The sequence below is a fragment of the Corvus hawaiiensis genome, chromosome 6, assembly GCF_020740725.1.
Source record: "Corvus hawaiiensis isolate bCorHaw1 chromosome 6, bCorHaw1.pri.cur, whole genome shotgun sequence".
In the NCBI taxonomy this organism is placed as follows: Eukaryota; Metazoa; Chordata; class Aves; order Passeriformes; family Corvidae; genus Corvus; species Corvus hawaiiensis.
Window position 1 is genome coordinate 54,210,002 of NC_063218.1, and position 26,082 is coordinate 54,236,083.

The 26,082-nt window shown below is 66.8% G+C and overlaps 2 protein-coding genes across 4 annotated transcripts; both read right to left on the reverse strand.

The window, feature by feature from the left end:
- Window positions 1–3,344: 3,344 nt before the first annotated feature.
- LOC125327198 (deleted in malignant brain tumors 1 protein-like) lies at window positions 3,345–8,014 on the reverse strand. Of its 3 annotated transcripts, XM_048306483.1 has the most exons (13): window positions 7,929–8,014; window positions 7,541–7,858; window positions 7,135–7,452; window positions 6,756–7,061; window positions 6,368–6,682; window positions 5,838–6,224; window positions 5,454–5,762; window positions 4,984–5,367; window positions 4,769–4,888; window positions 4,521–4,616; window positions 4,224–4,307; window positions 3,851–3,991; window positions 3,345–3,669 (listed from the first exon to the last, which is right to left on the reverse strand). In XM_048306483.1, the coding sequence occupies exons 1-13, from the start codon at window positions 7,978–7,980 to the stop codon at window positions 3,554–3,556; spliced, it is 2,946 nt and encodes a 981-aa protein (XP_048162440.1). In that variant the 5' UTR covers window positions 7,981–8,014; the 3' UTR covers window positions 3,345–3,553. The 3 variants fall into 3 exon arrangements, with proteins under 3 accessions (XP_048162440.1, XP_048162438.1, XP_048162439.1); XM_048306481.1 differs by lacking the exons at window positions 4,984–5,367; window positions 5,454–5,762 and having other exon boundaries at window positions 4,769–4,912; XM_048306482.1 differs by lacking the exons at window positions 4,769–4,888; window positions 4,984–5,367; window positions 5,454–5,762.
- Window positions 8,015–11,873: 3,859 nt separating this feature from the next.
- Window positions 11,874–24,024, reverse strand: LOC125327690 (deleted in malignant brain tumors 1 protein-like). Its single transcript, XM_048307476.1, has 23 exons — window positions 23,939–24,024; window positions 23,551–23,868; window positions 23,145–23,462; window positions 22,294–23,071; window positions 21,849–22,024; window positions 21,465–21,773; window positions 21,007–21,378; window positions 20,780–20,923; window positions 20,532–20,627; window positions 20,235–20,318; window positions 19,862–20,002; window positions 19,575–19,680; window positions 17,532–17,733; window positions 15,878–16,583; window positions 15,385–15,789; window positions 14,175–15,341; window positions 13,791–14,099; window positions 13,333–13,704; window positions 13,106–13,249; window positions 12,858–12,953; window positions 12,561–12,644; window positions 12,188–12,328; window positions 11,874–12,006 (listed from the first exon to the last, which is right to left on the reverse strand). The coding sequence occupies exons 1-23, from the start codon at window positions 23,988–23,990 to the stop codon at window positions 11,891–11,893; spliced, it is 6,636 nt and encodes a 2,211-aa protein (XP_048163433.1). The 5' UTR covers window positions 23,991–24,024; the 3' UTR covers window positions 11,874–11,890.
- Window positions 24,025–26,082: the final 2,058 nt, after the last annotated feature.

The window sequence follows — 26,082 nt, forward strand, 5'->3', positions numbered from 1 at the left end:
CGCGCTGTGACCACCCTCAGCCCCGGCACCTGCAAAGCCCAAAGCCCCCATCCTTGGGGTGCTCCCCGCCCGCCGTGCCCGCAGCCCCCGCGGGGGTGGCAGCTGCCGGCTCCCCGGTCCCTCGCGGCGGCGCTGGCACATGGCGCTGCTGCCGCAGCTGCGGCCCCGCGCTCGCCTCGCCGCCAGTGCAGGAAGGAGGCGGTCACCCCCCGGCGGCTCCCGGCGTCGCCATCGACCGCACGCGGCTTCTGACACCTGCGCTGCCACCGAGAACGCCGCGGCTCCGCGCTGCCCCTGCCCCGCCGCCCCGGCCCCCGGCAGCTCGGCAGCCGCGCGCTTCAGGAAACTTCCCCGTCTCACCATTCACCAGGCTCTGCCAGCACGCTCCCAGCGCAGGAATCCACTCTCGCTGCTGGCGCCGCCGCCCCTTCACAGCCGCGGCTCCAGTGACCCGCGCTGGCCCCGCTGCCTCCCCAAACACACACTCCCACACCCAGACCTCGCTTCCTCACCGCTTCCACCCCAGCTTTCCCATGGCACAGTCTGTCTTGGGGTGACCTTATGATGTGTATCCCATATCGCTGCTTATGCCCAAAATTAATTTTTGTGCTTTTCTATGCCTCTAAACTGAGCCTGAGAGGGGGAAGGAAAAGCTGAGCAAAACTTTTTCAAAGCAGTTTGCAGCTTGTTCAAGGTCAAGTAGAGATAGTGACTTTTTTCCCCACCCCAGCTGTGGCAGGGGAGCGAGGAAGCACCCGGCTTGCTGCTTTCCAGTCAGCTTTTGGCCAGTTGTTTTCAGTTTCTTGTTCTCCGGAGAGAGACTGAGAGTTGGATTTTGCTTTTCCTTCTCTGGAATTCCGGATTTTCTCCCTTTTCTACTGGACTGCTTTCAACCTCAGAGCACATCGGGAGGACTTTCCACTGGGCACAGAGGGCCTGGCCCAAGCCCCAGCTCCGAGGAGACCAAAGGGAGGACTCTAACACTTTCCCAGGTTTTTCCTCCACAGCGAAACATTTTATTATTTAGCCTTATTTTCCTTTTCCCGTGTCTTTGGTAAATAAACAGTTTTCTCTCCTTCACTTTCCTTCGAGGAAAATTTATTTTTTCCCGAACCTGGGGGGGGGGGGGGGGGGGGGGGGGGGCGGGGTTTGTGCCTTCTCTCAGATGTATATTTCTAAATTTGGCCAAACCGGAACACAGTCGCAGGTGTCTCCCTCGATAAATCCACTTCCTGCAGGCGCAGGAACACAGAAACAGCCCGAGCTGGTGCCTCTAGAGAGGGTCCCTGAAATTTGACCCCCCTCCCGTTCCAAGCACACCAAAGTCCACACTAAAGTCTCTCTTCCTCCTCATCCTCGTCTCCTGCTGTGTCTCTCAGTGTCCCTCACCTGGCCGGGGCCACGGTTTCCCGGCCCCTTCGCTATGCAAAGTTCCGGCACTTCCCACACACAGCAAACCGAGCAGCTGGAACTGCAGCTGCTCCCCATCCACCTGCACCCCAGGAATCCCTCACCAGCAGAACGTCCCGCGGTCCCTCGCTGCGCGGCGGCAGCGGCAGGGAGGAGCTGCCCTGCCCCGTCCCTCCGCGCTGCCGGGCACTGCGGCACCGGGCACTGGCCCGGACCTGCTCCGCTGAGAGACGCACGCACGGCACGGAGCCCAAAGCGGGGCCGGTGGGTGCGGGCACCTGAAGCGGAGGGCGGTGTGCGGCTGGGTGGCTGCAGCCCCGGGCAGAGGGGACAGGAGCTCTCCGGGCCCACGGATACCTCTGGGGACCCTTGGACGGCTCTGAGGGTCTTTCCCGAGACTTCCCGTTGGGCTGCGGTATTCCCGCCTCACCAGCCCCTGCTGCTGCGAGGACCTCAGCCACTGCTGCGCCCTTCCCACCTGGGGCAGCTCACCGAGCCGAGGCCAAAGCGCTCCTTCCCTGTTTCCCTCGGCCCCACAGGCTGGGCAGCTGCCGGCTGTCGGGCGCCTGCTGTGCCCAGCCCTGGCCGCGCGGCTGCTGCAGGGGCCCCGTCTCACCTGCCTGGACCTGAGGGACAACGAGCTGGGAGCCCACGGCATCCTGCAGCTCTGCCAGCAGCTGCGGCATCCCATCTGCCATCTGCGGAGCCTGGGGTGAGGGCCCTGCCATGGCCAAGCCCAGCAATCTCCCTGTGCCCTTCCCCTTTAGCCCACCGTGCCCAGGGATGCATCTGTGCTTCCAGGTCCTGCCCCACGTCCCCGAGGCATGGCTGATGTACCCGGGATGGAGGTGCCAGCCCCGGAGTGAGGTCCCAGCCATGGAACTCAAACTGGAGTTTGCGTTTTGTATTGGTTTTGCATGGCCTGCTTTTTGGGAGCGGGGGGGGGCCACAGAGGGGGCTCCTGTGAGAAGCTCCTGCAAGTTTCCACCATGTCCGGCAGAGCCAATGGCTGATGGCTCTGAAGGTGTGATACCTTCCACAAAGGTGGACATGCTGCTGGCCAAAACTGGGCCAATGAGAGAGCTTGGTAACACCTCTGTGATGACATATTTAAGAAGAAAATCGAAGTCACACAGTTTTGCCTTCTAGTCAGAGAAGAGGAGGTGGTGAGAACATGTGAGGAAAACAACATGGGACACTATGGTCAATGGAGAAGGAGGGGCAGGAGGTGCTCCAGGTGCCGGAGCCGAGGTGCCTCTGCAGGCCATGGTGCCGACCATGGTGAAGCAGCTGTGCCCCTGCAGCCCATGGGGATCCACGGGGGATGCAGAGATCCACCTGCAGCCCCTGGGGGAGATGGTGCCCGTGGCAGAGCAGGTGGATGCCTGGAGGAGGCTGTGTTCCAGTGGAATACCCGGTGGGGAGAGAGGATCCCGCTTCCAGGCTGGAGCAGCCTGTCCTTGGGGCCCTGCACCCCGTGCAAGAGACCCACGGCGCAGCAGTTTAGGGAGGGCTGTGTGCCCGTGGGAGGGACTCACGCTGCAGCAGGGGCGGGGTGGCTGCTGCTGCTGCTGCTGAGAGTGGACTCGCGTGGGAGAGGTTCGTGGGGAACTGTCTCCTGTGGGAGGGACCCCACAGGCTCACAGGGGAAGGAAGGACTCCTCTCCCGGAGCAGCAGAAGAAAATCTCGGTGCTGAACTGACCAAACACCCATGCCCTGTCTCCCTGCGCTGTCGTGGGGAAGGAGGGAGGGGCTGGGGGAAGAAAAGGTGTGTTTGAGGGTTTATTTTACTTCTCATTATCCTCCTCTGATTCTGTTAGCAATACATTCACTTTGTAACTTTAACTTAAGCCTGTTTTGCCCTTGAAGTGTTTTTTCCCTCTCTCCTCTGCCCAGCTGAGGCAGGGGAGGGTGAGCAAGCAACTCTTCTGGGTGCCTGGCGTCGGGCCAGTGTCAAACCACGAGAGTCTTTAATAAGAGAAAAAGGGAAATTCAGACAGAAAGCCAAGAAAATCCCTACACAGGAGCTGTTTTCCTGCACTGCTGCACAGGGAGGGGTGACCTCTGTGGGCAGGGCCACCCCTTCCTGGGGACAGGGCCCCAGCACAGCACCACACACGTGTCCCCAGGGCTGCGGCATCCTCATGGCGACGGCCCCAGGGCGCTGCTGCCGACATCATCATAGTCTGTGTGCACCGGCGGCTGTTCCGAGGGGGTCCTGGTGGCTCCTGGGGCACTCGGAGGGGAGTAGATCCCACCTTGGGGACAGCACAGAAGGGTGCAGGGGGCAGACGGCTCCGCGTCCCCCCGGACAGACCCCACCTGGGGTCTGGCTGCAGCACCCATGGATCTGCAGCCGGATCCCTGCCCACCCCCACAGCCAAAGCCTGCCATGCAGTGCCTCTGCAGAGGGGACAGGGCAGCTGTGAGCCCTCTTACCTGTGGGGAGGACACAGATCCACCTCCTCTGTGCCACGCCCTCGGACATGTCCCCAGTGCTGGGAGCAGGGGGCTCCTGTGGCACACCCAGGGCATCGTCGTAGCCATCCGGGGTTCCGTGCTCGGGGCAGGCAGGGGGCTCTGGGACAGGCGCAGGGTCCATGGCAGTGACCCAGCGGCCCTGGCAGGGGTCTGGCTGTGCCATGCTCAACGGCATTGCCACCGAGGATGTGCTGGTGGCGCTCGGGTCCCACAGGGAAAGGCCATGCTTGCTACACACTAACAAGAGGGGGACTTGTCCCCTCAGCTCCCCTGCCCGAGTGTGTGCCATGTCCCCAGCACTCCCCACTGGCTTCCTGCCCTGTGGCCCTACCTGGGCTTGCCTCGGTGTCACTCCCCTCCACGCTGTCGCCGGTGTAATAGGGCAGCTTCTTCACCGACCCCTCTGACAGGGAACCTGCAGGGGAGAAACAGGGACTTGGGCGTGGCCTCAAGCGGCACCGAGGGTGACGCAACCTCACACCACACAGCGGGGCTGCCGTGGGACCGAGGGACACCCCCAGCCCCTGGCGAGGAGCCACTGCTGGGCCACCGGGACCCTGAGCTGCCATGGGGCTGTGGGGCAGAGCCCCCTCTCCGGGCAGAGCTGGGGTACAGGGACTGCACCCACCCGGGCGACTGGGCACCTCCTGGTACTCCGGCATCGCGGTGTAGTCCAGCTCCTCGTAGACAGCGTTGGAGACGGCATCTGCAGCTCTGCCAGGGCCTGGAACGAGACGCAGCGTTTACCTGGGGCCCTGGCCAGGTGGGTGGGTGGCAGCGGGAGCAGCCCTGCCCACCTTCTGAGCCGTTCCGCAGCGCGGGAGCCCCGGAACCCCCAAACCGGGTCTGTGCCAGCCCCCACCCGCCAGGACCCACCTCGGCGCCAGGCGCGGGCACGGCACAGCAGCACGGCCAGGGCACCCAGGGCCACGCACAGCAGCGTCCCCAGCACCACGCACAGGACAGTTGGCACAGGCACAGTCCCCGCGGTCACCGCTGCGGCTCTGCTGCCACGGACACCTGTGTGGGGACACGGGCAAGAAGTGAGCGGAGCGCGATCCCAGCCATCCCGGTCTTGGGGGTGCTGGCACGGGCACAGCTACCTGTGCTCGTGGCACTGTCGGGATGGGGGGTTGTGTCCGTCTCAGCGATGCCATCACTGTCCCCATCACAAGCCACGTGGGCGTCCCCGCCTGGGCCGCAGCTCTGCAGATTCCAGGGTGCCGAGGGGCACCCCCAGAGCGAGCGGGCCCCGTCCTCACAGCCCACCCAGGCCAGCCAGGCGGGGGCCGGCTGCTGGGCGGGGACGGCCGACAGCCAGCCCCGGGGCCCACAGCCCAGCTGTTGGCAGACGGTGTTGGCGGTGCCGGGGCTGGTGCCGTTGGCGCACACGCGGCCCCAGGTGCCGTTGTGGGACACCTCCAGGAACCCGCGGCAGCGCCCGCGGCCGCCCGCCAGCCGCACGGAGAGCTGCTCTGCAAGGGGTGCAGGGCGGTCACGGCACGGCCAGCAACCCCCCGGGGGCTCTGCTGGACCCCGATCTGGGGTGCCCGGCACTGACCTGAGCAGACGGCCCCTGCCCCGCCGCCACGCCCGCACTCGCGCCCTTCCGAACGCCCGCATTCCCAGAGAGACTCCTCGCTCCCGGAGCAGGCAGGGATGTACGGCCACAGCGGCCCCGGGCCGGCACCGAAGCGCGCCGACCTCGGTGCCTCCAGCGCCGTGCCACAGCCCAGCTCCCGGCAGACAACGGCGGCGTCCCGCAGCTCCCAGCCTTCCTGGCAGACGGCGCTCCACGTGCCACCGGAATAGACCTCCACACGCCCGGCGCAGCGCCCAGAGCTCCCCACCAGCCTCACCCGCCGGCTGCCTGCGGCCACCGAAGCACCGGGATGGGGTGGCTGCCTGGGCCACCGCCACCTCCAGCCCTTCTCGGGACACCCACCTGAGCAGACGATGACCATCCCCTCAGGGCTGCTGGTTGGTGCAGGGCCCATCCCTGAGACATCGTCCATGTTCTCCACTACATCATCCATCTTCTCATGGCGGCTGCTGGTCAGCGCAGAACCCACGTCCAAAATGTCCGTCTCTTCAGTCATGATGTCCATCTCGCTGGGGCTGCTGCTCACGACAGTGGCCGTACCCAAGGAGGTGTTAACGTCCTTGGGAACGCCACAGCCCAGCACTGCACAAACCATGTGGACATCCCATGACTTCCACTGCTCCACAGGCACACGGCGCCATGCCGGGCTGGTTATGGTCTCCTCCAGCCGCCCATCGCAAAAGCTCTGACCCTCCACCAGCCGCAGGGACTCGACGAAGCCACCAACACCTGCAAAATCACCAGCAGAAGCATGGGGCTGTGGCACCTGGCTCAGACCATGCTTCACTCCAAAACATCCCTGCATCCTCTGCTCCCAATTCTTAGGGGGTCCCAATAGCCCTTAAAGCACCCCCCGCAGGTGCCGTACACACCTGAGCAGTTGACGGCAGCGGCGTTTCCGGGGGCACAGGGGGGCTTCCCCAGCACGGCCACGGGGCACTCGCCCGGGTGCCGCTCGCTCCCGCTGCAGCCGAAGGCGTCCGGCCGCAGTGGCCCGTCCCCGCTGCCAAAGGAGCCTCCCGGGGGCACGGTGAAGGCGCGGCCGCAGCCCAGGTGGCGGCACAGGACGTGCGCATCGGCCAGCTCCCACTCGCTGGCGCACACGGAGCCCCACGTCCCCCTCACTGCCACCTCCACCCGCCCGGTGCATCCCGAGCTGCTGTTGCCCAGCCGGAAGCCCGTGTAGGCTGTGGCAGAAAGGGCGTTGAGGGGGGCGATGGCGCAGGGAGCCCAACAGCCCCCGGTGTCCCCGGCACTTACGGGAGCAGATGACGCTGGCAGGGCCGGTGCTGCAGCCCTGGCTGTGGGGCCGATGCCGGGCACAGGCGCTGAGGAGGGGCTCGGTGCCATTGCACTGCAAGCCCCCGTCCCAGAGCGGCCCCGATCCTGCCCCAAATCGCTCGCTGCCGGGGATGGAGAGCGCCGCTCCACAGCCCAGCTCCCGGCAAACCACCTGCGCCACCTTCATGTCCACCTGATCCTCGCAGACGCCCACCCAGGCCCGGCCCTGACGTACCTCCAGCCGCCCGGCACACGCTCCATCACCTCCGACCAGCCGGGAAAATCCTGCGCGAGCGGTTCAGGATCAGTGTTCGGGGACGTGCATGAAGTGCCACATCCTCCCCAGTCCGGCTCCTACCTTGGCAAGTAACAGCAGTGTCGTAGTTATGGACGAAGTTATAAGGTCCCCAGCCGCGGATCTCGCAGTCCCAGAGAGTGGACTCATTTCCTTTGCAGTCCACATTGGCCAGACTGACGGGCCCATTCCCTGCGCCAAAGATCTCGCGGGCAAAGTAGGCACCGGCAGCCGAGCCACAGCCCAGATGCTGGCACACAACCTCGGCGTCCTCCATGTCCCAGGGGTCATCTGCCACCGAGCCCCAGCGTCCCCGAAGCTTCACTTCCACCCTCCCGGCGCAGGGACTGCCGCCGCCCGCCAGCCTCAGCTCCACGGCATCTGCACCGGGACACCGGCACGGCTCAGCCCTGCCGGGGATGCTCAAGCACAACGTGGCAGCCCCGGCACCGCCAGCGCGTCCCCTCACCTCTGCAGGTCACCCCCGCATCCGACTCGTGGCCGCAGAAGTGCTGGCCCCATCCGAAGTGCGGACACTCCTCCAGCGCCTCCTCGGTGCCGCGGCAGAAGGGCTGGAGCCAGATGCGCCCGGTGCCCTGCCCGAACGGGGCGTACGGGGACGCCTTGGCCACCTGGCCACAGCCCAGCTGCCGGCACACCACGATGGCCCAACGGGCTTCCCTGTGGAAGTCGAAGACGCAGACGGAGCCCCACTCCCCGCCGTGCTTCACCTCCACGCGCCCGGCACAGCGCCCGCCGCCGCCCACCAGACGCAGCTCCCCGGAGCCTGCGGCACGGAGGCTGCTGAGCCGGGCCCGCCACCGCCGCGGGCCCCGCTCCCGCCGCCCGGCGCTCACCCGCACACAGCTGCGCGCACACCAGCAGCCCCAGCGCCGCCATCGGCCCCATGGCCCCGGCGCCGAGCCCCGCGCAGCCAGGGGATGTCTCGGCAGCGCCCGAGCCAACGGAGGCAGCAGCAGCACCAGGGCACCCTTTATCAGGGCCTCATCTCCCGGCTGCGGGGCCGCGGCCTCCAATAACCTGCTCCGTGCCCAAATATGAGGCTCGCCTCCGCTTCTGGCGTCACACAGCCCGCCACAGTGGGCTGCCACCCGGATGTCCCCGGGGGGAGACAGCCCCCCCACAGCACCTGGCCTGCGGGGGCCCTTCCTCTACCCCCCCGTGCCTCCAACTCCGCTGCTGGAGCCTGCCCACAGCCATCCTGACTGATGGGGACTCGCTGCACCCCAAATCCCACCAAAAGCCGCGCTGCGACCACCCTCAGCCCCGGCACCTGCAAAGCCCAAAGCCCCCATCCTTGGGGTGTTCCCCGCCCGCCGTGCCCGCAGCCCCCGCGGGGGTGGCAGCTGCCGGCTCCCCGGTCCCTCGCGGCGGCGCTGGCACATGGCGCTGCTGCCGCAGCTGCGGCCCCGCGCTCGCCTCGCCGCCAGCGCAGGAAGGAGGCGGTCACCCCCCGGCGGCTCCCGGCGTCGCCATCGACCGCACGCGGCTCCTGACACCTGCGCTGCCACCGAGAACGCCGCGGCTCCGCGCTGCCCCTGCCCCGCCGCCCCGGCCCCCGGCAGCTCGGCAGCCGCGCGCTTCAGGAAACTTCCCCGTCTCACCATTCACCAGGCTCTGCCAGCACGCTCCCAGCGCAGGCATCCACTCTCGCTGCTGGCGCCGCCGCCCCTTCACAGCCGCGGCTCCAGTGACCCGCGCTGGCCCCGCTGCCTCCCCAAACACACACTCCCACACCCAGACCTCGCTTCCTCACCGCTTCCACCCCAGCTTTCCCATGGCACAGTCTGTCTTGGGGTGACCTTATGATGTGTATCCCATATCGCTGCTTATGCCCAAAATTAATTTTTGTGCTTTTCTATGCCTCTAAACTGAGCCTGAGAGGGGGAAGGAAAAGCTGAGCAAAACTTTTTCAAAGCAGTTTGCAGCTTGTTCAAGGTCAAGTAGAGATAGTGACTTTTTTCCCCACCCCAGCTGTGGCAGGGGAGCGAGGAAGCACCCGGCTTGCTGCTTTCCAGTCAGCTTTTGGCCAGTTGTTTTCAGTTTCTTGTTCTCCGGAGAGAGACTGAGAGTTGGATTTTGCTTTTCCTTCTCTGGAATTCCGGATTTTCTCCCTTTTCTACTGGACTGCTTTCAACCTCAGAGCACATCGGGAGGACTTTCCACCGGGCACAGAGGGCCTGGCCCAAGCCCCAGCTCCGAGGAGACCAAAGGGAGGACTCTAACACTTTCCCAGGTTTTTCCTCCACAGCGAAACATTTTATTATTTAGCCTTATTTTCCTTTTCCCGTGTCTTTGGTAAATAAACAGTTTTCTCTCCTTCACTTTCCTTCGAGGAAAATTTATTTTTTCCCGAACCTGGGGTGGGGGGGGGTGGGGGGGGGGGCGGGGTTTGTGCCTTCTCTCAGATGTATATTTCTAAATTTGGCCAAACCGGAACACAGTCGCAGGTGTCTCCCTCGATAAATCCACTTCCTGCAGGCGCAGCAACACAGAAACAGCCCGAGCTGGTGCCTCTAGAGAGGGTCCCTGAAATTTGACCCCCCTCCCGTTCCAAGCACACCAAAGTCCACACTAAAGTCTCTCTTCCTCCTCATCCTCGTCTCCTGCTGTGTCTCTCAGTGTCCCTCACCTGGCCGGGGCCACGGTTTCCCGGCCCCTTCGCTATGCAAAGTTCCGGCACTTCCCACACGCAGCAAACCGAGCAGCTGGAACTGCAGCTGCTCCCCATCCACCTGCACCCCAGGAATCCCTCACCAGCAGAACGTCCCGCGGTCCCTCGCTGCGCGGCGGCAGCGGCAGGGAGGAGCTGCCCTGCCCCGTCCCTCCGCGCTGCCGGGCACTGCGGCACCGGGCAGTGGCCCGGACCTGCTCCGCTGAGAGACGCACGCACGGCACGGAGCCCAAAGCGGGGCCGGTGGGTGCGGGCACCCGAAGCGGAGGGCGGTGTGCGGCTGGGTGGCTGCAGCCCCGGGCAGAGGGGACAGGAGCTCTCCGGGTCCACGGATACCTCTGGGGACCCTTGGACGGCTCTGAGGGTCTTTCCCGAGACTTCCCGTTGGGCTGCGGTATTCCCGCCTCACCAGCCCCTGCTGCTGCGAGGACCTCAGCCACTGCTGCGCCCTTCCCACCTGGGGCAGCTCACCGAGCCGAGGCCAAAGCGCTCCTTCCCTGTTTCCCTCGGCCCCACAGGCTGGGCAGCTGCCGGCTGTCGGGCGCCTGCTGTGCCCAGCGCTGGCCACGCGGCTGCTGCAGGGGCCCCGTCTCACCTGCCTGGACCTGAGGGACAACGAGCTGGGAGCCCACGGCATCCTGCAGCTCTGCCAGCAGCTGCGGCATCCCATCTGCCATCTGCGGAGCCTGGGGTGAGGGCCCTGCCATGGCCAAGCCCAGCAATCTCCCTGTGCCCTTCCCCTTTAGCCCACCGTGCCCAGGGATGCATCTGTGCTTCCAGGTCCTGCCCCACGTCCCCGAGGCATGGCTGATGTACCCGGGATGGAGGTGCCAGCCCCGGAGTGAGGTCCCAGCCATGGAACTCAAACTGGAGTTTGCGTTTTGTATTGGTTTTGCATGGCCTGCTTTTTGGGAGCGGGGGGGGGGCCCACAGAGGGGGCTCCTGTGAGAAGCTCCTGCAAGTTTCCACCATGTCCGGCAGAGCCAATGGCTGATGGCTCTGAAGGTGTGATACCTTCCACAAAGGTGGACATGCTGCTGGCCAAAACTGGGCCAATGAGAGAGCTTGGTAACACCTCTGTGATGACATATTTAAGAAGAAAATCGAAGTCACACAGTTTTGCCTTCTAGTCAGAGAAGAGGAGGTGGTGAGAACATGTGAGGAAAACAACATGGGACACTATGGTCAATGGAGAAGGAGGGGCAGGAGGTGCTCCAGGTGCCGGAGCCGAGGTGCCTCTGCAGGCCATGGTGCCGACCATGGTGAAGCAGCTGTGCCCCTGCAGCCCATGGGGATCCACGGGGGATGCAGAGATCCACCTGCAGCCCCTGGGGGAGATGGTGCCCGTGGCAGAGCAGGTGGATGCCTGGAGGAGGCTGTGTTCCAGTGGAATACCCGGTGGGGAGAGAGGATCCCGCTTCCAGGCTGGAGCAGCCTGTCCTTGGGGCCCTGCACCCCGTGCAAGAGACCCACGGCGCAGCAGTTTAGGGAGGGCTGTGTGCCCGTGGGAGGGACTCACGCTGCAGCAGGGGCGGGGTGGCTGCTGCTGCTGCTGCTGAGAGTGGACTCGCGTGGGAGAGGTTCGTGGGGAACTGTCTCCTGTGGGAGGGACCCCACAGGCTCACAGGGGAAGGAAGGACTCCTCTCCCGGAGCAGCAGAAGAAAATCTCGGTGCTGAACTGACCAAACCCCCATGCCCTGTCTCCCTGCGCTGTCGGGGGGAAGGAGGGAGGGGCTGGGGGAAGAAAAGGTGTGTTTGAGGGTTTATTTTACTTCTCATTATCCTCCTCTGATTCTGTTAGCAATACATTCACTTTGTAACTTTAACTTAAGCCTGTTTTGCCCTTGAAGTGTTTTTTCCCTCTCTCCTCTGCCCAGCTGAGGCAGGGGAGGGTGAGCAAGCAACTCTTCTGGGTGCCTGGCGTCGGGCCAGTGTCAAACCACGAGAATCTTTAATAAGAGAAAAAGGGAAATTCAGACAGAAAGCCAAGAAAATCCCTACACAGGAGCTGTTTTCCTGCACTGCTGCACAGGGAGGGGTGACCTCTGTGGGCAGGGCCACCCCTTCCTGGGGACAGGGCCCCAGCACAGCGCCACACACGTGTCCCCAGGGCTGCAGCATCCTCATGGCGACGGCCCCAGGGCGCTGCTGCCGACATCATCATAGTCTGTGTGCACCGGCGGCTGTTCCGAGGGGGTCCTGGTGGCTCCTGGGGCACTCGGAGGGGAGTAGATCCCACCTTGGGGACAGCACAGAAGGGTGCAGGGGGCAGACGGCTCCGCGTCCCCCCGGACAGACCCCACCTGGGGTCTGGCTGCAGCACCCATGGATCTGCAGCCGGATCCCTGCCCACCCCCACAGCCAAAGCCTGCCATGCAGTGCCTCTGCAGAGGGGACAGGGCAGCTGTGAGCCCTCTTACCTGTGGGGAGGACACAGATCCACCTCCTCTGTGCCACGCCCTCGGACATGTCCCCAGTGCTGGGAGCAGGGGGCTCCTGTGGCACACCCAGGGCATCGTCGTAGCCATCCGGGGTTCCGTGCTCGGGCCGGGCAGGGGGCTCTGGGACAGGCACAGGGTCCATGGCAGTGACCCAGCGGCCCTGGCAGGGGTCTGGCTCTGCCATGCTCAACGGCCTTGCCACTCGGGATGTGCTGGTGGCGCTCGGGTCCCACAGGGAAAGGCCATGCTTGCTACACACTAACAAGAGGGGGACTTGTCCCCTCAGCTCCCCTGCCCGAGTGTGTGCCATGTCCCCAGCACTCCCCACTGGCTTCCTGCCCTGTGGCCCTACCTGGGCTTGCCTCGGTGTCACTCCCCTCCACGCTGTCGCCGGTGTAATAGGGCAGCTTCTTCACCGACCCCTCTGACAGGGAACCTGCAGGGGAGAAACAGGGACTTGGGCGTGGCCTCAAGCGGCACCGAGGGTGACGCAACCTCACACCACACAGCGGGGCTGCCGTGGGACCGAGGGACACCGCCAGCCCCTTGCGAGGAGCCACTGCTGGGCCACCGGGACCCTGAGCTGCCATGGGGCTGTGGGGCAGAGCCCCCTCTCCGGGCAGAGCTGGGGCACAGGGGCTGCACCCACCCGGGCGACTGGGCACCTCCTGGTACTCCGGCATCGCGGTGTAGTCCAGCTCCTCGTAGACAGCGTTGGAGACGGCATCTGCAGCTCTGCCAGGGCCTGGAACGAGACGCAGCGTTTACCTGGGGCCCTGGCCAGGTGGGTGGGTGGCAGCGGGAGCAGCCCTGCCCACCTTCTGAGCCGTTCCGCAGCGCGGGAGCCCCGGAACCCCCAAACCGGGTCTGTGCCAGCCCCCACCCGCCAGGACCCACCTCGGCGCCAGGCGCGGGCACGGCACAGCAGCACGGCCAGGGCGCCCAGGGCCACGCACAGCAGCGTCCCCAGCACCACGCACAGGACAGTTGGCACAGGCACAGTCCCCGCGGTCACCGCTGCGGCTCTGCTGCCACGGACACCTGTGTGGGGACACGGGCAAGAAGTGAGCGGAGCGCGATCCCAGCCATCCCGGCCTTGGGGGTGCTGGCACGGGCACAGCTACCTGTGCTCGTGGCACCGTCGGGATGGGGGGTTGTGTCCGTCTCAGCGATGCCATCACTGTCCCCATCACAAGCCACGTGGGCGTCCCCGCCTGGGCCGCAGCTCTGCAGATTCCAGGGTGCCGAGGGGCACCCCCAGAGCGAGCGGGCCCCGTCCTCACAGCCCACCCAGGCCAGCCAGGCGGGGGCCGGCTGCTGGGCGGGGACGGCCGACAGCCAGCCCCGGGGCCCACAGCCCAGCTGTTGGCAGACGGTGTTGGCGGTGCCGGGGCTGGTGCCGTTGGCGCACACGCGGCCCCAGGTGCCGTTGTGGGACACCTCCAGGAACCCGCGGCAGCGCCCGCGGCCGCCCGCCAGCCGCACGGAGAGCTGCTCTGCAAGGGGTGCAGGGCGGTCACGGCATGGCCAGCAACCCCCCGGGGGCTCTGCTGGACCCCGATCCGGGGTGCCTGGCACTGACCTGAGCAGACGGCCCCTGCCCCGCCGCCACGCCCGCACTCGCGCCCTTCCGAACGCCCGCATTCCCAGAGAGACTCCTCGCTCCCGGAGCAGGCAGGGATGTACGGCCACAGCGGCCCCGGGCCGGCACCGAAGCGCGCCGAGCTCGGTGCCTCCAGCGCCGTGCCACAGCCCAGCTCCCGGCAGACAACGGCGGCGTCCCGCAGCTCCCAGCCTTCCTGGCAGACGGCGCTCCACGTGCCACCGGAATAGACCTCCACACGCCCGGCGCAGCGCCCAGAGCTCCCCACCAGCCTCACCCGCCGGCTGCCTGCGGCCACCGAAACACCGGGTTGGGGTGGCTGCCTGGGCCACCGCCACCTCCAGCCCTTCTCGGGACACCCACCTGAGCAGACGATGACCATCCCCTCAGGGCTGCTGGTTGGTGCAGGGCCCATCCCTGAGACATCGTCCATGTTCTCCACTACATCATCCATCTTCTCATGGCGGCTGCTGGTCAGTGCAGAACCCACGTCCAAAATGTCCATCTCTTCAGTCATGATGTCCATCTCGCTGGGGCTGCTGCTCACGACAGTGGCCGTACCCAAGGAGGTGTTAACGTCCATGGGAACGCCACAGCCCAGCACTGCGCAAACCATGTGGACATCCCATGACTTCCACTGCTCCACAGGCACACGGCGCCATGCCGGGCTGGTTATGGTCTCCTCCAGCCGCCCATCGCACAAGCTCTGACCCTCCACCAGCCGCAGGGACTCGACGAAGCCACCAACACCTGCAAAATCACCAGCAGAAGCATGGGGCTGTGGCACCTGGCTCAGACCATGCTTCACTCCAAAACATCCCTGCATCCTCTGCTCCCAATTCTTGGGGGGGCCAAAAAGCCCTTCATGCACCTCCCGCAGGTGCCGTACACACCTGAGCAGTTGACGGCAGCGGCGTTTCCGGGGGCACAGGGGGGCTTCCCCAGCACGGCCACGGGGCACTCGCCCGGGTGCCGCTCGCTCCCGCTGCAGCCGAAGGCGTCCGGCCGCAGTGGCCCGTCCCCGCTGCCAAAGGAGCCTCCCGGGGGCACGGTGAAGGCGCGGCCGCAGCCCAGGTGGCGGCACAGGACGTGCGCATCGGCCAGCTCCCACTCGCTGGCGCACACGGAGCCCCACGTCCCCCTCACTGCCACCTCCACCCGCCCGGTGCATCCCGAGCTGCTGTTGCCCAGCCGGAAGCCCGTGTAGGCTGTGGCAGAAAGGGCGTTGAGGGGGGCGATGGCGCAGGGAGCCCAACAGCCCCCGGTGTCCCCGGCACTTACGGGAGCAGATGACGCTGGCAGGGCCGGTGCTGCAGCCCTGGCTGTGGGGCCGATGCCGGGCACAGGCGCTGAGGAGGGGCTCGGTGCCATTGCACTGCAAGCCCCCGTCCCAGAGCGGCCCCGATCCTGCCCCAAATCGCTCGCTGCCGGGGATGGAGAGCGCCGCTCCACAGCCCAGCTCCCGGCAAACCACCTGCGCCACCTTCATGTCCACCTGATCCTCGCAGACACCCACCCAGGCCCGGCCCTGACGTACCTCCAGCCGCCCGGCACACGCTCCATCACCTCCGACCAGCCGGGAAAATCCTGCGCGAGCAGTGCAGGATCAGTGTTCGGGGATGTGCATGAAGTGCCACATCCTCCCCAGTCCGGTTCCTACCTTGGCAAGTAACAGCAGTGTCGAAGTTATGGAGGCTGCCATAGGGCCCCCAGCCACGGATCTCGCAGTCCCAGAGAGTGGACTCATTTCCTTTGCAGTTCACATTGGCCAGACTGACGGGCCCATCCCCTGCACCAAAGCGCTCCAGGGCAGAGTAGGCACCGGCAGCCGAGCCACAGCCCAGATGCTGGCACACAACCTCGGCGTCCTCCATGTCCCAGAAGTCATCTCCCACCGAGCCCCAGCGTCCCCGCAGCTTCACTTCCACCCTCCCGGCGCAGGGACTGCCGCCGCCCGCCAGCCTCAGCTCCACGGCATCTGCACCGGGACACCGGCACGGCTCAGCCCTGCCGGGGATGCTCAAGCACAACGTGGCAGCCCCGGCACCGCCAGCGCGTCCCCTCACCTCTGCAGGTCACCCCCACATCCGACTCGTGGCCGCAGAAGTGCTGTCCCCACCCGAAGTGCGGACACTTCTCCAGCGCCTCCTCGGTGCCGCGGCAGAAGAAGGGCTGGAGCCAGATGCGCCCGGTGCCCTGCCCGAACGGGGCGTACGTGGACGCCTTGGCCACCCGGCCACAGCCCAGCTGCCGGCACACCACGATGGCCCAACGGGCTTCCCAGTCGAAGTCGAAGACGCAGACGGAGCCCCACTCCCCGCCGTGCTTCACCTCCACGCGCCCGGCACAGCGCCCGCCGCCGCCCACCAGACGCAGCTCCCCGGAGCCTGCGGCACGGAGGCTGCTGAGCCGGGCCCGCCACCGCCGCGGGCCCCGCTCCCGCCGCCCGGCGCTCACCCGCACACAGCTGCGCGCACACCAGCAGCCCCAGCGCCGCCATCGGCCCCATGGCCCCGGCGCCGAGCCCCGCGCAGCCAGGGGATGTCTCGGCAGCGCCCGAGCCAACGGAGGCAGCAGCAGCACCAGGGCACCCTTTATCAGGGCCTCATCTCCCGGCTGCGGGGCCGCGGCCTCCAATAACCTGCTCCGTGCCCAAATATGAGGCTCGCCTCCGCTTCTGGCGTCACACAGCCCGCCACAGTGGGCTGCCACCCGGATGTCCCCGGGGGGAGACAGCCCCCCCACAGCACCTGGCCTGCGGGGGCCCTTCCTCTACCCCCCCGTGCCTCCAACTCCGCTGCTGGAGCCTGCCCACAGCCATCCTGACTGATGGGGACACGCTGCACCCCAAATCCCACCAAAAGCCGCGCTGTGACCACCCTCAGCCCCGGCACCTGCAAAGCCCAAAGCCCCCATCCTTGGGGTGCTCCCCGCCCGCCGTGCCCGCAGCCCCCGCGGGGGTGGCAGCTGCCGGCTCCCCGGTCCCTCGCGGCGGCGCTGGCACATGGCGCTGCTGCCGCAGCTGCGGCCCCGCGCTCGCCTCGCCGCCAGCGCAGGAAGGAGGCGGTCACCCCCCGGCGGCTCCCGGCGTCGCCATCGACCGCACGCGGCTCCTGACACCTGCGCTGCCACCGAGAACGCCGCGGCTCCGCGCTGCCCCTGCCCCGCCGCCCCGGCCCCCGGCAGCTCGGCAGCCGCGCGCTTCAGGAAACTTCCCCGTCTCACCATTCACCAGGCTCTGCCAGCACGCTCCCAGCGCAGGCATCCACTCTCGCTGCTGGCGCCGCCGCCCCTTCACAGCCGCGGCTCCAGTGACCCGCGCTGGCCCCGCTGCCTCCCCAAACACACACTCCCACACCCAGACCTCGCTTCCTCACCGCTTCCACCCCAGCTTTCCCATGGCACAGTCGCAGCTGTCTCCCTCGATAAATCCACTTCCTGCAGGCGCAGCAACACAGAAACAGCCCGAGCTGGTGCCTCCAGAGAGGGACCCTGAGATTTGACCCCCCTCCCGTCACAAGCACACCAAAGTCCACACTGAAGTCTCTCTTCCTCCTCATCCTCGTCTCCTGCTGTGTCTCTCAGTGTCCCTCACCTGGCCGGGGCCACGGTTTCCCGGCCCCTTCGCTATGCAAAGTTCCGGCACTTCCCACGCACAGCAAACCGAGCAGCTGGAACTGCAGCTGCTCCCCATCCACCTGCACCCCAGGAATCCCTCACCAGCAGAACGTCCCGCGGTCCCTCGCTGCGCGGCGGCGGCACGGAGGAGCTGCCCTGCCCCGTCCCTCCGCGCTGCCGGGCACTGCGGCACCGGGCAGTGGCCCGGACCTGCTCCGCTGAGAGACGCACGCACGGCACGGAGCCCAAAGCGGGGCCGGTGGGTGCGGGCACCCGAAGCGGAGGGCGGTGTGCGGCTGGGTGGCTGCAGCCCCGGGCAGAGGGGACAGGAGCTCTCCGGGCCCACGGATACCTCTGGGGACCCTTGGACGGCTCTGAGGGTCTTTCCCGAGACTTCCCGTTGGGCTGCGGTATTCCCGCCTCGCCAGCCCCTGCTGCTGCGAGGACCTCAGCCACTGCTGCGCCCTTCCCACCTGGGGCAGCTCACCGAGCCGAGGCCAAAGCGCTCCTTCCCTGTTTCCCTCGGCCCCACAGGCTGGGCAGCTGCCGGCTGTCGGGCGCCTGCTGTGCCCAGCCCTGGCCGCGCGGCTGCTGCAGGGGCCCCGTCTCACCTGCCTGGACCTGAGGGACAACGAGCTGGGAGCCCACGGCATCCTGCAGCTCTGCCAGCAGCTGCGGCATCCCATCTGCCATCTGCGGAGCCTGGGGTGAGGGCCCTGCCATGGCCAAGCCCAGCAATCTCCCTGTGCCCTTCCCCTTTAGCCCACCGTGCCCAGGGATGCATCTGTGCTTCCAGGTCCTGCCCCACGTCCCCGAGGGATGGCTGATGTACCCGGGATGGAGGTGCCAGCCCCGGAGTGAGGTCCCAGCCATGGAACTCAAACTGGAGTTTGCGTTTTGTATTGGTTTTGCATGGCCTGCTTTTTGGGAGCGGGGGGGCCCACAGAGGGGGCTCCTGTGAGAAGCTCCTGCAAGTTTCCACCATGTCCGGCAGAGCCAATGGCTGATGGCTCTGAAGGTGTGATACCTTCCACAAAGGTGGACATGCTGCTGGCCAAAACTGGGCCAATGAGAGAGCTTGGTAACACCTCTGTGATGACATATTTAAGAAGAAAATCGAAGTCACACAGTTTTGCCTTCTAGTCAGAGAAGAGGAGGTGGTGAGAACATGTGAGGAAAACAACATGGGACACTATGGTCAATGGAGAAGGAGGGGCAGGAGGTGCTCCAGGTGCCGGAGCCGAGGTGCCTCTGCAGGCCGTGGTGCCGACCATGGTGAAGCAGCTGTGCCCCTGCAGCCCATGGGGATCCACGGGGGATGCAGAGATCCACCTGCAGCCCCTGGGGGAGATGGTGCCCGTGGCAGAGCAGGTGGATGCCTGGAGGAGGCTGTGTTCCAGTGGAATACCCGGTGGGGAGAGAGGGCCCCGCTTCCAGGTGGAGCAGCCTGTCCTTGGGGCCCTGCACCCCGTGCAAGAGACCCACGGCGCAGCAGTTTAGGGAGGGCTGTGTGCCCGTGGGAGGGACTCACGCTGCAGCAGGGGCGGGGTGGCTGCTGCTGCTGCTGCTGAGAGTGGACTCGCGTGGGAGAGGTTCGTGGAGAACTGTCTCCTGTGGGAGGGACCCCACAGGCTCACAGGGGAAGGAAGGACTCCTCTCCCGGAGCAGCGGAAGAAAATCTCGGTGCTGAAATGACCAAACCCCCATGCCCTGTCTCCCTGCGCTGTCGGGGGAAAGAGGGAGGGGCTGGGGGAAGAAAAGGTGTGTTTGAGGGTTTATTTTACTTCTCATTATCCTCCTCTGATTCTGTTAGCAATACATTCACTTTGTAACTTTAACTTAAGCCTGTTTTGCCCTTGAAGTGTTTTTTCCCTCTCTCCTCTGCCCAGCTGAGGCAGGGGAGGGTGAGCAAGCAACTCCTCTGGGTGCCTGGCGTCGGGCCAGTGTCAAACCACGAGAGTCTTTAATAAGAGAAAAAGGGAAATTCAGACAGAAAGCCAAGAAAATCCCTACACAGGAGCTGTTTTCCTGCACTGCTGCACAGGGAGGGGTGACCTCTGTGGGCAGGGCCACCCCTTCCTGGGGACAGGGCCCCAGCACAGCGCCACACACGTGTCCCCAGGGCTGCGGCATCCTCATGGCGACGGCCCCAGGGCGCTGCTGCCGACATCATCATAGTCTGTGTGCACCGGCGGCTGTTCCGAGGGGGTCCTGGTGGCTCCTGGGGCACTCGGAGGGGAGTAGATCCCACCTTGGGGACAGCACAGAAGGGTGCAGGGGGCAGACGGCTCCGCGTCCCCCCGGACAGACCCCACCTGGGGTCTGGCTGCAGCACCCATGGATCTGCAGCCGGATCCCTGCCCACCCCCACAGCCAAAGCCTGCCATGCAGTGCCTCTGCAGAGGGGACAGGGCAGCTGTGAGCCCTCTTACCTGTGGGGAGGACACAGATCCACCTCCTCTGTGCCACGCCCTCGGACATGTCCCCAGTGCTGGGAGCAGGGGGCTCCTGTGGCACACCCAGGGCATCGTCGTAGCCATCCGGGGTTCCGTGCTCGGGCCGGGCAGGGGGCTCTGGGACAGGCACAGGGTCCATGGCAGTGACCCAGCGGCCCTGGCAGGGGTCTGGCTCTGCCATGCTCAACGGCCTTGCCACTCGGGATGTGCTGGTGGCGCTCGGGTCCCACAGGGAAAGGCCATGCTTGCTACACACTAACAAGAGGGGGACTTGTCCCCTCAGCTCCCCTGCCCGAGTGTGTGCCATGTCCCCAGCACTCCCCACTGGCTTCCTGCCCTGTGGCCCTACCTGGGCTTGCCTCGGTGTCACTCCCCTCCACGCTGTCGCCGGTGTAATAGGGCAGCTTCTTCACCGACCCCTCTGACAGGGAACCTGCAGGGGAGAAACAGGGACTTGGGCGTGGCCTCAAGCGGCACCGAGGGTGACGCAACCTCACACCACACAGCGGGGCTGCCGTGGGACCGAGGGACACCGCCAGCCCCTTGCGAGGAGCCACTGCTGGGCCACCGGGACCCTGAGCTGCCATGGGGCTGTGGGGCAGAGCCCCCTCTCCGGGCAGAGCTGGGGCACAGGGGCTGCACCCACCCGGGCGACTGGGCACCTCCTGGTACTCCGGCATCGCGGTGTAGTCCAGCTCCTCGTAGACAGCGTTGGAGACGGCATCTGCAGCTCTGCCAGGGCCTGGAACGAGACGCAGCGTTTACCTGGGGCCCTGGCCAGGTGGGTGGGTGGCAGCGGGAGCAGCCCTGCCCACCTTCTGAGCCGTTCCGCAGCGCGGGAGCCCCGGAACCCCCAAACCGGGTCTGTGCCAGCCCCCACCCGCCAGGACCCACCTCGGCGCCAGGCGCGGGCACGGCACAGCAGCACGGCCAGGGCGCCCAGGGCCACGCACAGCAGCGTCCCCAGCACCACGCACAGGACAGTTGGCACAGGCACAGTCCCCGCGGTCACCGCTGCGGCTGTGCTGCCACGGACACCTGTGTGGGGACACGGGCAAGAAGTGAGCGGAGCGCGATCCCAGCCATCCCGGCCTTGGGGGTGCTGGCACGGGCACAGCTACCTGTGCTCGTGGCACCGTCGGGATGCGGGGTAGTGTCCGTCTCAGCGATGCCATCACTGTCCCCATCACAAGCCACGTGGGCGTCCCCGCCTGGGCCGCAGCTCTGCAGATTCCAGGGTGCCGAGGGGCACCCCCAGAGCGAGCGGGCCCCGTCCTCACAGCCCACCCAGGCCAGCCAGGCGGGGGCCGGCTGCTGGGCGGGGACGGCCGACAGCCAGCCCCGGGGCCCACAGCCCAGCTGTTGGCAGACGGTGTTGGCGGTGCCGGGGCTGGTGCCGTTGGCGCACACGCGGCCCCAGGTGCCGTTGTGGGACACCTCCAGGAACCCGCGGCAGCGCCCGCGGCCGCCCGCCAGCCGCACGGAGAGCTGCTCTGCAAGGGGTGCAGGGCGGTCACGGCACGGCCAGCAACCCCCCGGGGGCTCTGCTGGACCCCGATCTGGGGTGCCCGGCACTGACCTGAGCAGACGGCCCCTGCCCCGCCGCCACGCCCGCACTCGCGCCCTTCCGAACGCCCGCATTCCCAGAGAGACTCCTCGCTCCCGGAGCAGGCAGGGATGTACGGCCACAGCGGCCCCGGGCCGGCACCGAAGCGCGCCGACCTCGGTGCCTCCAGCGCCGTGCCACAGCCCAGCTCCCGGCAGACAACGGCGGCGTCCCGCAGCTCCCAGCCTTCCTGGCAGACGGCGCTCCACGTGCCACCGGAATAGACCTCCACACGCCCGGCGCAGCGCCCAGAGCTCCCCACCAGCCTCACCCGCCGGCTGCCTGCGGCCACCGAAACACCGGGTTGGGGTGGCTGCCTGGGCCACCGCCACCTCCAGCCCTTCTCGGGACACCCACCTGAGCAGACGATGACCATCCCCTCAGGGCTGCTGGTTGGTGCAGGGCCCATCCCTGAGACATCGTCCATGTTCTCCACTACATCATCCATCTTCTCATGGCGGCTGCTGGTCAGTGCAGAACCCACATCCAAAATGTCCATCTCTTCAGTCATGATGTCCATCTCGCTGGGGCTGCTGCTCACGACAGTGGCCGTACCCAAGGAGGTGTTAACGTCCTTGGGAACGCCACAGCCCGGCACTGCGCAAACCATGTGGACATCCCATGACTTCCACTGCTCCACAGGCACACGGCACCATGCCAGGCTGGTTATGGTCTCCTCCAGCCGCCCATCGCACAAGTTCTGACCCTCCACCAGCCGCAGGGACTCGACGAAGCCACCAACACCTGCAAAATCACCAGCAGAAGCATGGGGCTGTGGCACCTGGCTCAGACCATGCTTCACTCCAAAACATCCCTGCATCCTCTGCTCCCAATTCTTGGGGGTCCCAAAAGCCCTTCATGCACCTCCCGCAGGTGCCGTACACACCTGAGCAGTTGACGGCAGCGGCGTTTCCGGGGGCACAGGGGGGCTTCCCCAGCACGGCCACGGGGCACTCGCCCGGGTGCCGCTCGCTCCCGCTGCAGCCGAAGGCGTCCGGCCGCAGTGGCCCGTCCCCGCTGCCAAAGGAGCCTCCCGGGGGCACGGTGAAGGCGCGGCCGCAGCCCAGGTGGCGGCACAGGACGTGCGCATCGGCCAGCTCCCACTCGCTGGCGCACACGGAGCCCCACGTCCCCCTCACTGCCACCTCCACCCGCCCGGTGCATCCCGAGCTGCTGTTGCCCAGCCGGAAGCCCGTGTAGGCTGTGGCAGAAAGGGCGTTGAGGGGGGCGATGGCGCAGGGAGCCCAACAGCCCCCGGTGTCCCCGGCACTTACGGGAGCAGATGACGCTGGCAGGGCCGGTGCTGCAGCCCTGGCTGTGGGGCCGATGCCGGGCACAGGCGCTGAGGACAGGCTCGGTGCCATTGCACTGCAAGCCCCCGTCCCAGAGCGGCCCCGATCCTGCCCCAAATCGCTCGCTGCCGGGGATGGAGAGCGCCGCTCCACAGCCCAGCTCCCGGCAAACCACCTGCGCCACCTTCATGTCCACCTGATCCTCGCAGACACCCACCCAGGCCCGGCCCTGCCGTACCTCCAGCCGCCCGGCACACGCTCCATCACCTCCGACCAGCCGGGAAAATCCTGCGCGAGCAGTGCAGGATCAGTGTTCGGGGATGTGCATGAAGTGCCACATCCTCCCCAGTCCGGTTCCTACCTTGGCAAGTAACAGCAGTGTCGAAGTTATGGAGGCTGCCATAGGGCCCCCAGCCACGGATCTCGCAGTCCCAGAGAGTGGACTCATTTCCTTTGCAGTCCACATTGGCCAGACTGACGGGCCCATCCCCTGCACCAAAGATCTCGCGGGCAAAGTAGGCACCGGCAGCCGAGCCACAGCCCAGATGCTGGCACACAACCTCGGCGTCCTCCATGTCCCAGAAGTCATCTCCCACCGAGCCCCAGCGTCCCCGCAGCTTCACTTCCACCCTCCCGGCGCAGGGACTGCCGCCGCCCGCCAGCCTCAGCTCCACGGCATCTGCACCGGGACACCGGCACGGCTCAGCCCTGCCGGGGATGCTCAAGCACAACGTGGCAGCCCCGGCACCGCCAGCGCGTCCCCTCACCTCTGCAGGTCACCCCCGCATCCGACTCGTGGCCGCAGAAGTGCTGGCCCCATCCGAAGTGCGGACACTCCTCCAGCGCCTCCTCGGTGCCGCGGCAGAAGGGCTGGAGCCAGATGCGCCCGGTGCCCTGCCCGAACGGGGCGTACGGGGACGCCTTGGCCACCTGGCCACAGCCCAGCTGCCGGCACACCACGATGGCCCAACGGGCTTCCCTGTGGAAGTCGAAGACGCAGACGGAGCCCCACTCCCCGCCGTGCTTCACCTCCACGCGCCCGGCACAGCGCCCGCCGCCGCCCACCAGACGCAGCTCCCCGGAGCCTGCGGCACGGAGGCTGCTGAGCCGGGCCCGCCACCGCCGCGGGCCCCGCTCCCGCCGCCCGGCGCTCACCCGCACACAGCTGCGCGCACACCAGCAGCCCCAGCGCCGCCATCGGCCCCATGGCCCCGGCGCCGAGCCCCGCGCAGCCAGGGGATGTCTCGGCAGCGCCCGAGCCAACGGAGGCAGCAGCAGCACCAGGGCACCCTTTATCAGGGCCTCATCTCCCGGCTGCGGGGCCGCGGCCTCCAATAACCTGCTCCATGCCCAAATATGAGGCTCGCCTCCGCTTCTGGCGTCACACAGCCCGCCACAGTGGGCTGCCACCCGGATGTCCCCGGGGGGAGACAGCCCCCCCACAGCACCTGGCCTGCGGGGGCCCTTCCTCTACCCCCCCGTGCCTCCAACTCCGCTGCTGGAGCCTGCCCACAGCCATCCTGACTGATGGGGACACGCTGCACCCCAAATCCCACCAAAAGCCGCACTGCGACCACCCTCAGCCCCGGCACCTGCAAAGCCCAAAGCCCCCATCCTTGGGGTGCTCCCCGCCCGCCGTGCCCGCAGCCCCCGCGGGGGTGGCAGCTGCCGGCTCCCCGGTCCCTCGCGGCGGCGCTGGCACATGGCGCTGCTGCCGCAGCTGCGGCCCCGCGCTCGCCTCGCCGCCAGCGCAGGAAGGAGGCGGTCACCCCCCGGCGGCTCCCGGCGTCGCCATCGACCGCACGCGGCTCCTGACACCTGCGCTGCCACCGAGAACGCCGCGGCTCCGCGCTGCCCCTGCCCCGCCGCCCCGGCCCCCGGCAGCTCGGCAGCCGCGCGCTTCAGGAAACTTCCCCGTCTCACCATTCACCAGGCTCTGCCAGCACGCTCCCAGCGCAGGCATCCACTCTCGCGCTGCTGGCGCCGCCGCCCCTTCACAGCCGTGGCTCCAGTGACCCGCGCTGGCCCCGCTGCCTCCCCAAACATACACTCCCACACCCAGACCTCGCTTCCTCACCGCTTCCACCCCAGCTTTCCCATGGCACAGTCGCAGCTGTCTCCCTCGATAAATCCACTTCCTGCAGGCGCAGCAACACAGAAACAGCCCGAACTGGTGCCTCCAGAGAGGGACCCTGAGATTTGACCCCCCTCCCGTCACAAGCACACCAAAGTCCACACTGAAGTCTCTCTTCCTCCTCATCTTCGTCTCCAGCTGTGTCTCTCAGTGTCCCTCACCTGGCCGGGGCCACGGTTTCCCGGCCCCTTCGCTATGCAAAGTTCCGGCACTTCCCACGCACAGCAAACCGAGCAGCTGGAACTGCAGCTGCTCCCCATCCACCTGCACCCCAGGAATCCCTCACCAGCAGAACGTCCCGCGGTCCCTCGCTGCGCGGCGGCGGCACGGAGGAGCTGCCCTGCCCCGTCCCTCCGCGCTGCCGGGCACTGCGGCACCGGGCACTGGCCCGGACCTGCTCCGCTGAGAGACGCACGCACGGCACGGAGCCCAAAGCGGGGCCGGTGGGTGCGGGCACCCGAAGCGGAGGGCGGTGTGCGGCTGGGTGGCTGCAGCCCCGGGCAGAGGGGACAGGAGCTCTCCGGGCCCACGGATACCTCTGGGGACCCTTGGACGGCTCTGAGGGTCTTTCCCGAGACTTCCCATTGGGCTGCGGTATTCCCGCCTCGCCAGCCCCTGCTGCTGCGAGGACCTCAGCCACTGCTGCGCCCTTCCCACCTGGGGCAGCTCACCGAGCCGAGGCCAAAGCGCTCCTTCCCTGTTTCCCTCGGCCCCACAGGCTGGGCAGCTGCCGGCTGTCGGGCGCCTGCTGTGCCCAGCCCTGGCCGCGCGGCTGCTGCAGGGGCCCCGTCTCACCTGCCTGGACCTGAGGGACAACGAGCTGGGAGCCCACGGCATCCTGCAGCTCTGCCAGCAGCTGCGGCATCCCGCCTGCCCGCTGCGGAGCCTGGGGTAAGGGCCCTGCCATGGCCAAGCCCGGCAATCTCCCTGTGCCCTTCCCCTTTAGCCCACCGTGCCCAGGGATGCATCTGTGCTTCCAGTTCCTGCCCCACGTCCCCGAGGCATGGCTGATGTACCCGGGATGGAGGTGCCAGCCCCGGAGTGAGGTCCCAGCCCTGGAACACAGTATCCAGACAGTTTGTGTTTTGTATTGCTTTTGCATGGCCTGCTTTCTGGGAGCGGGGGGCCCACAGAGGACGCTCCTTTGAGAAGCTCCTGCAAGTTT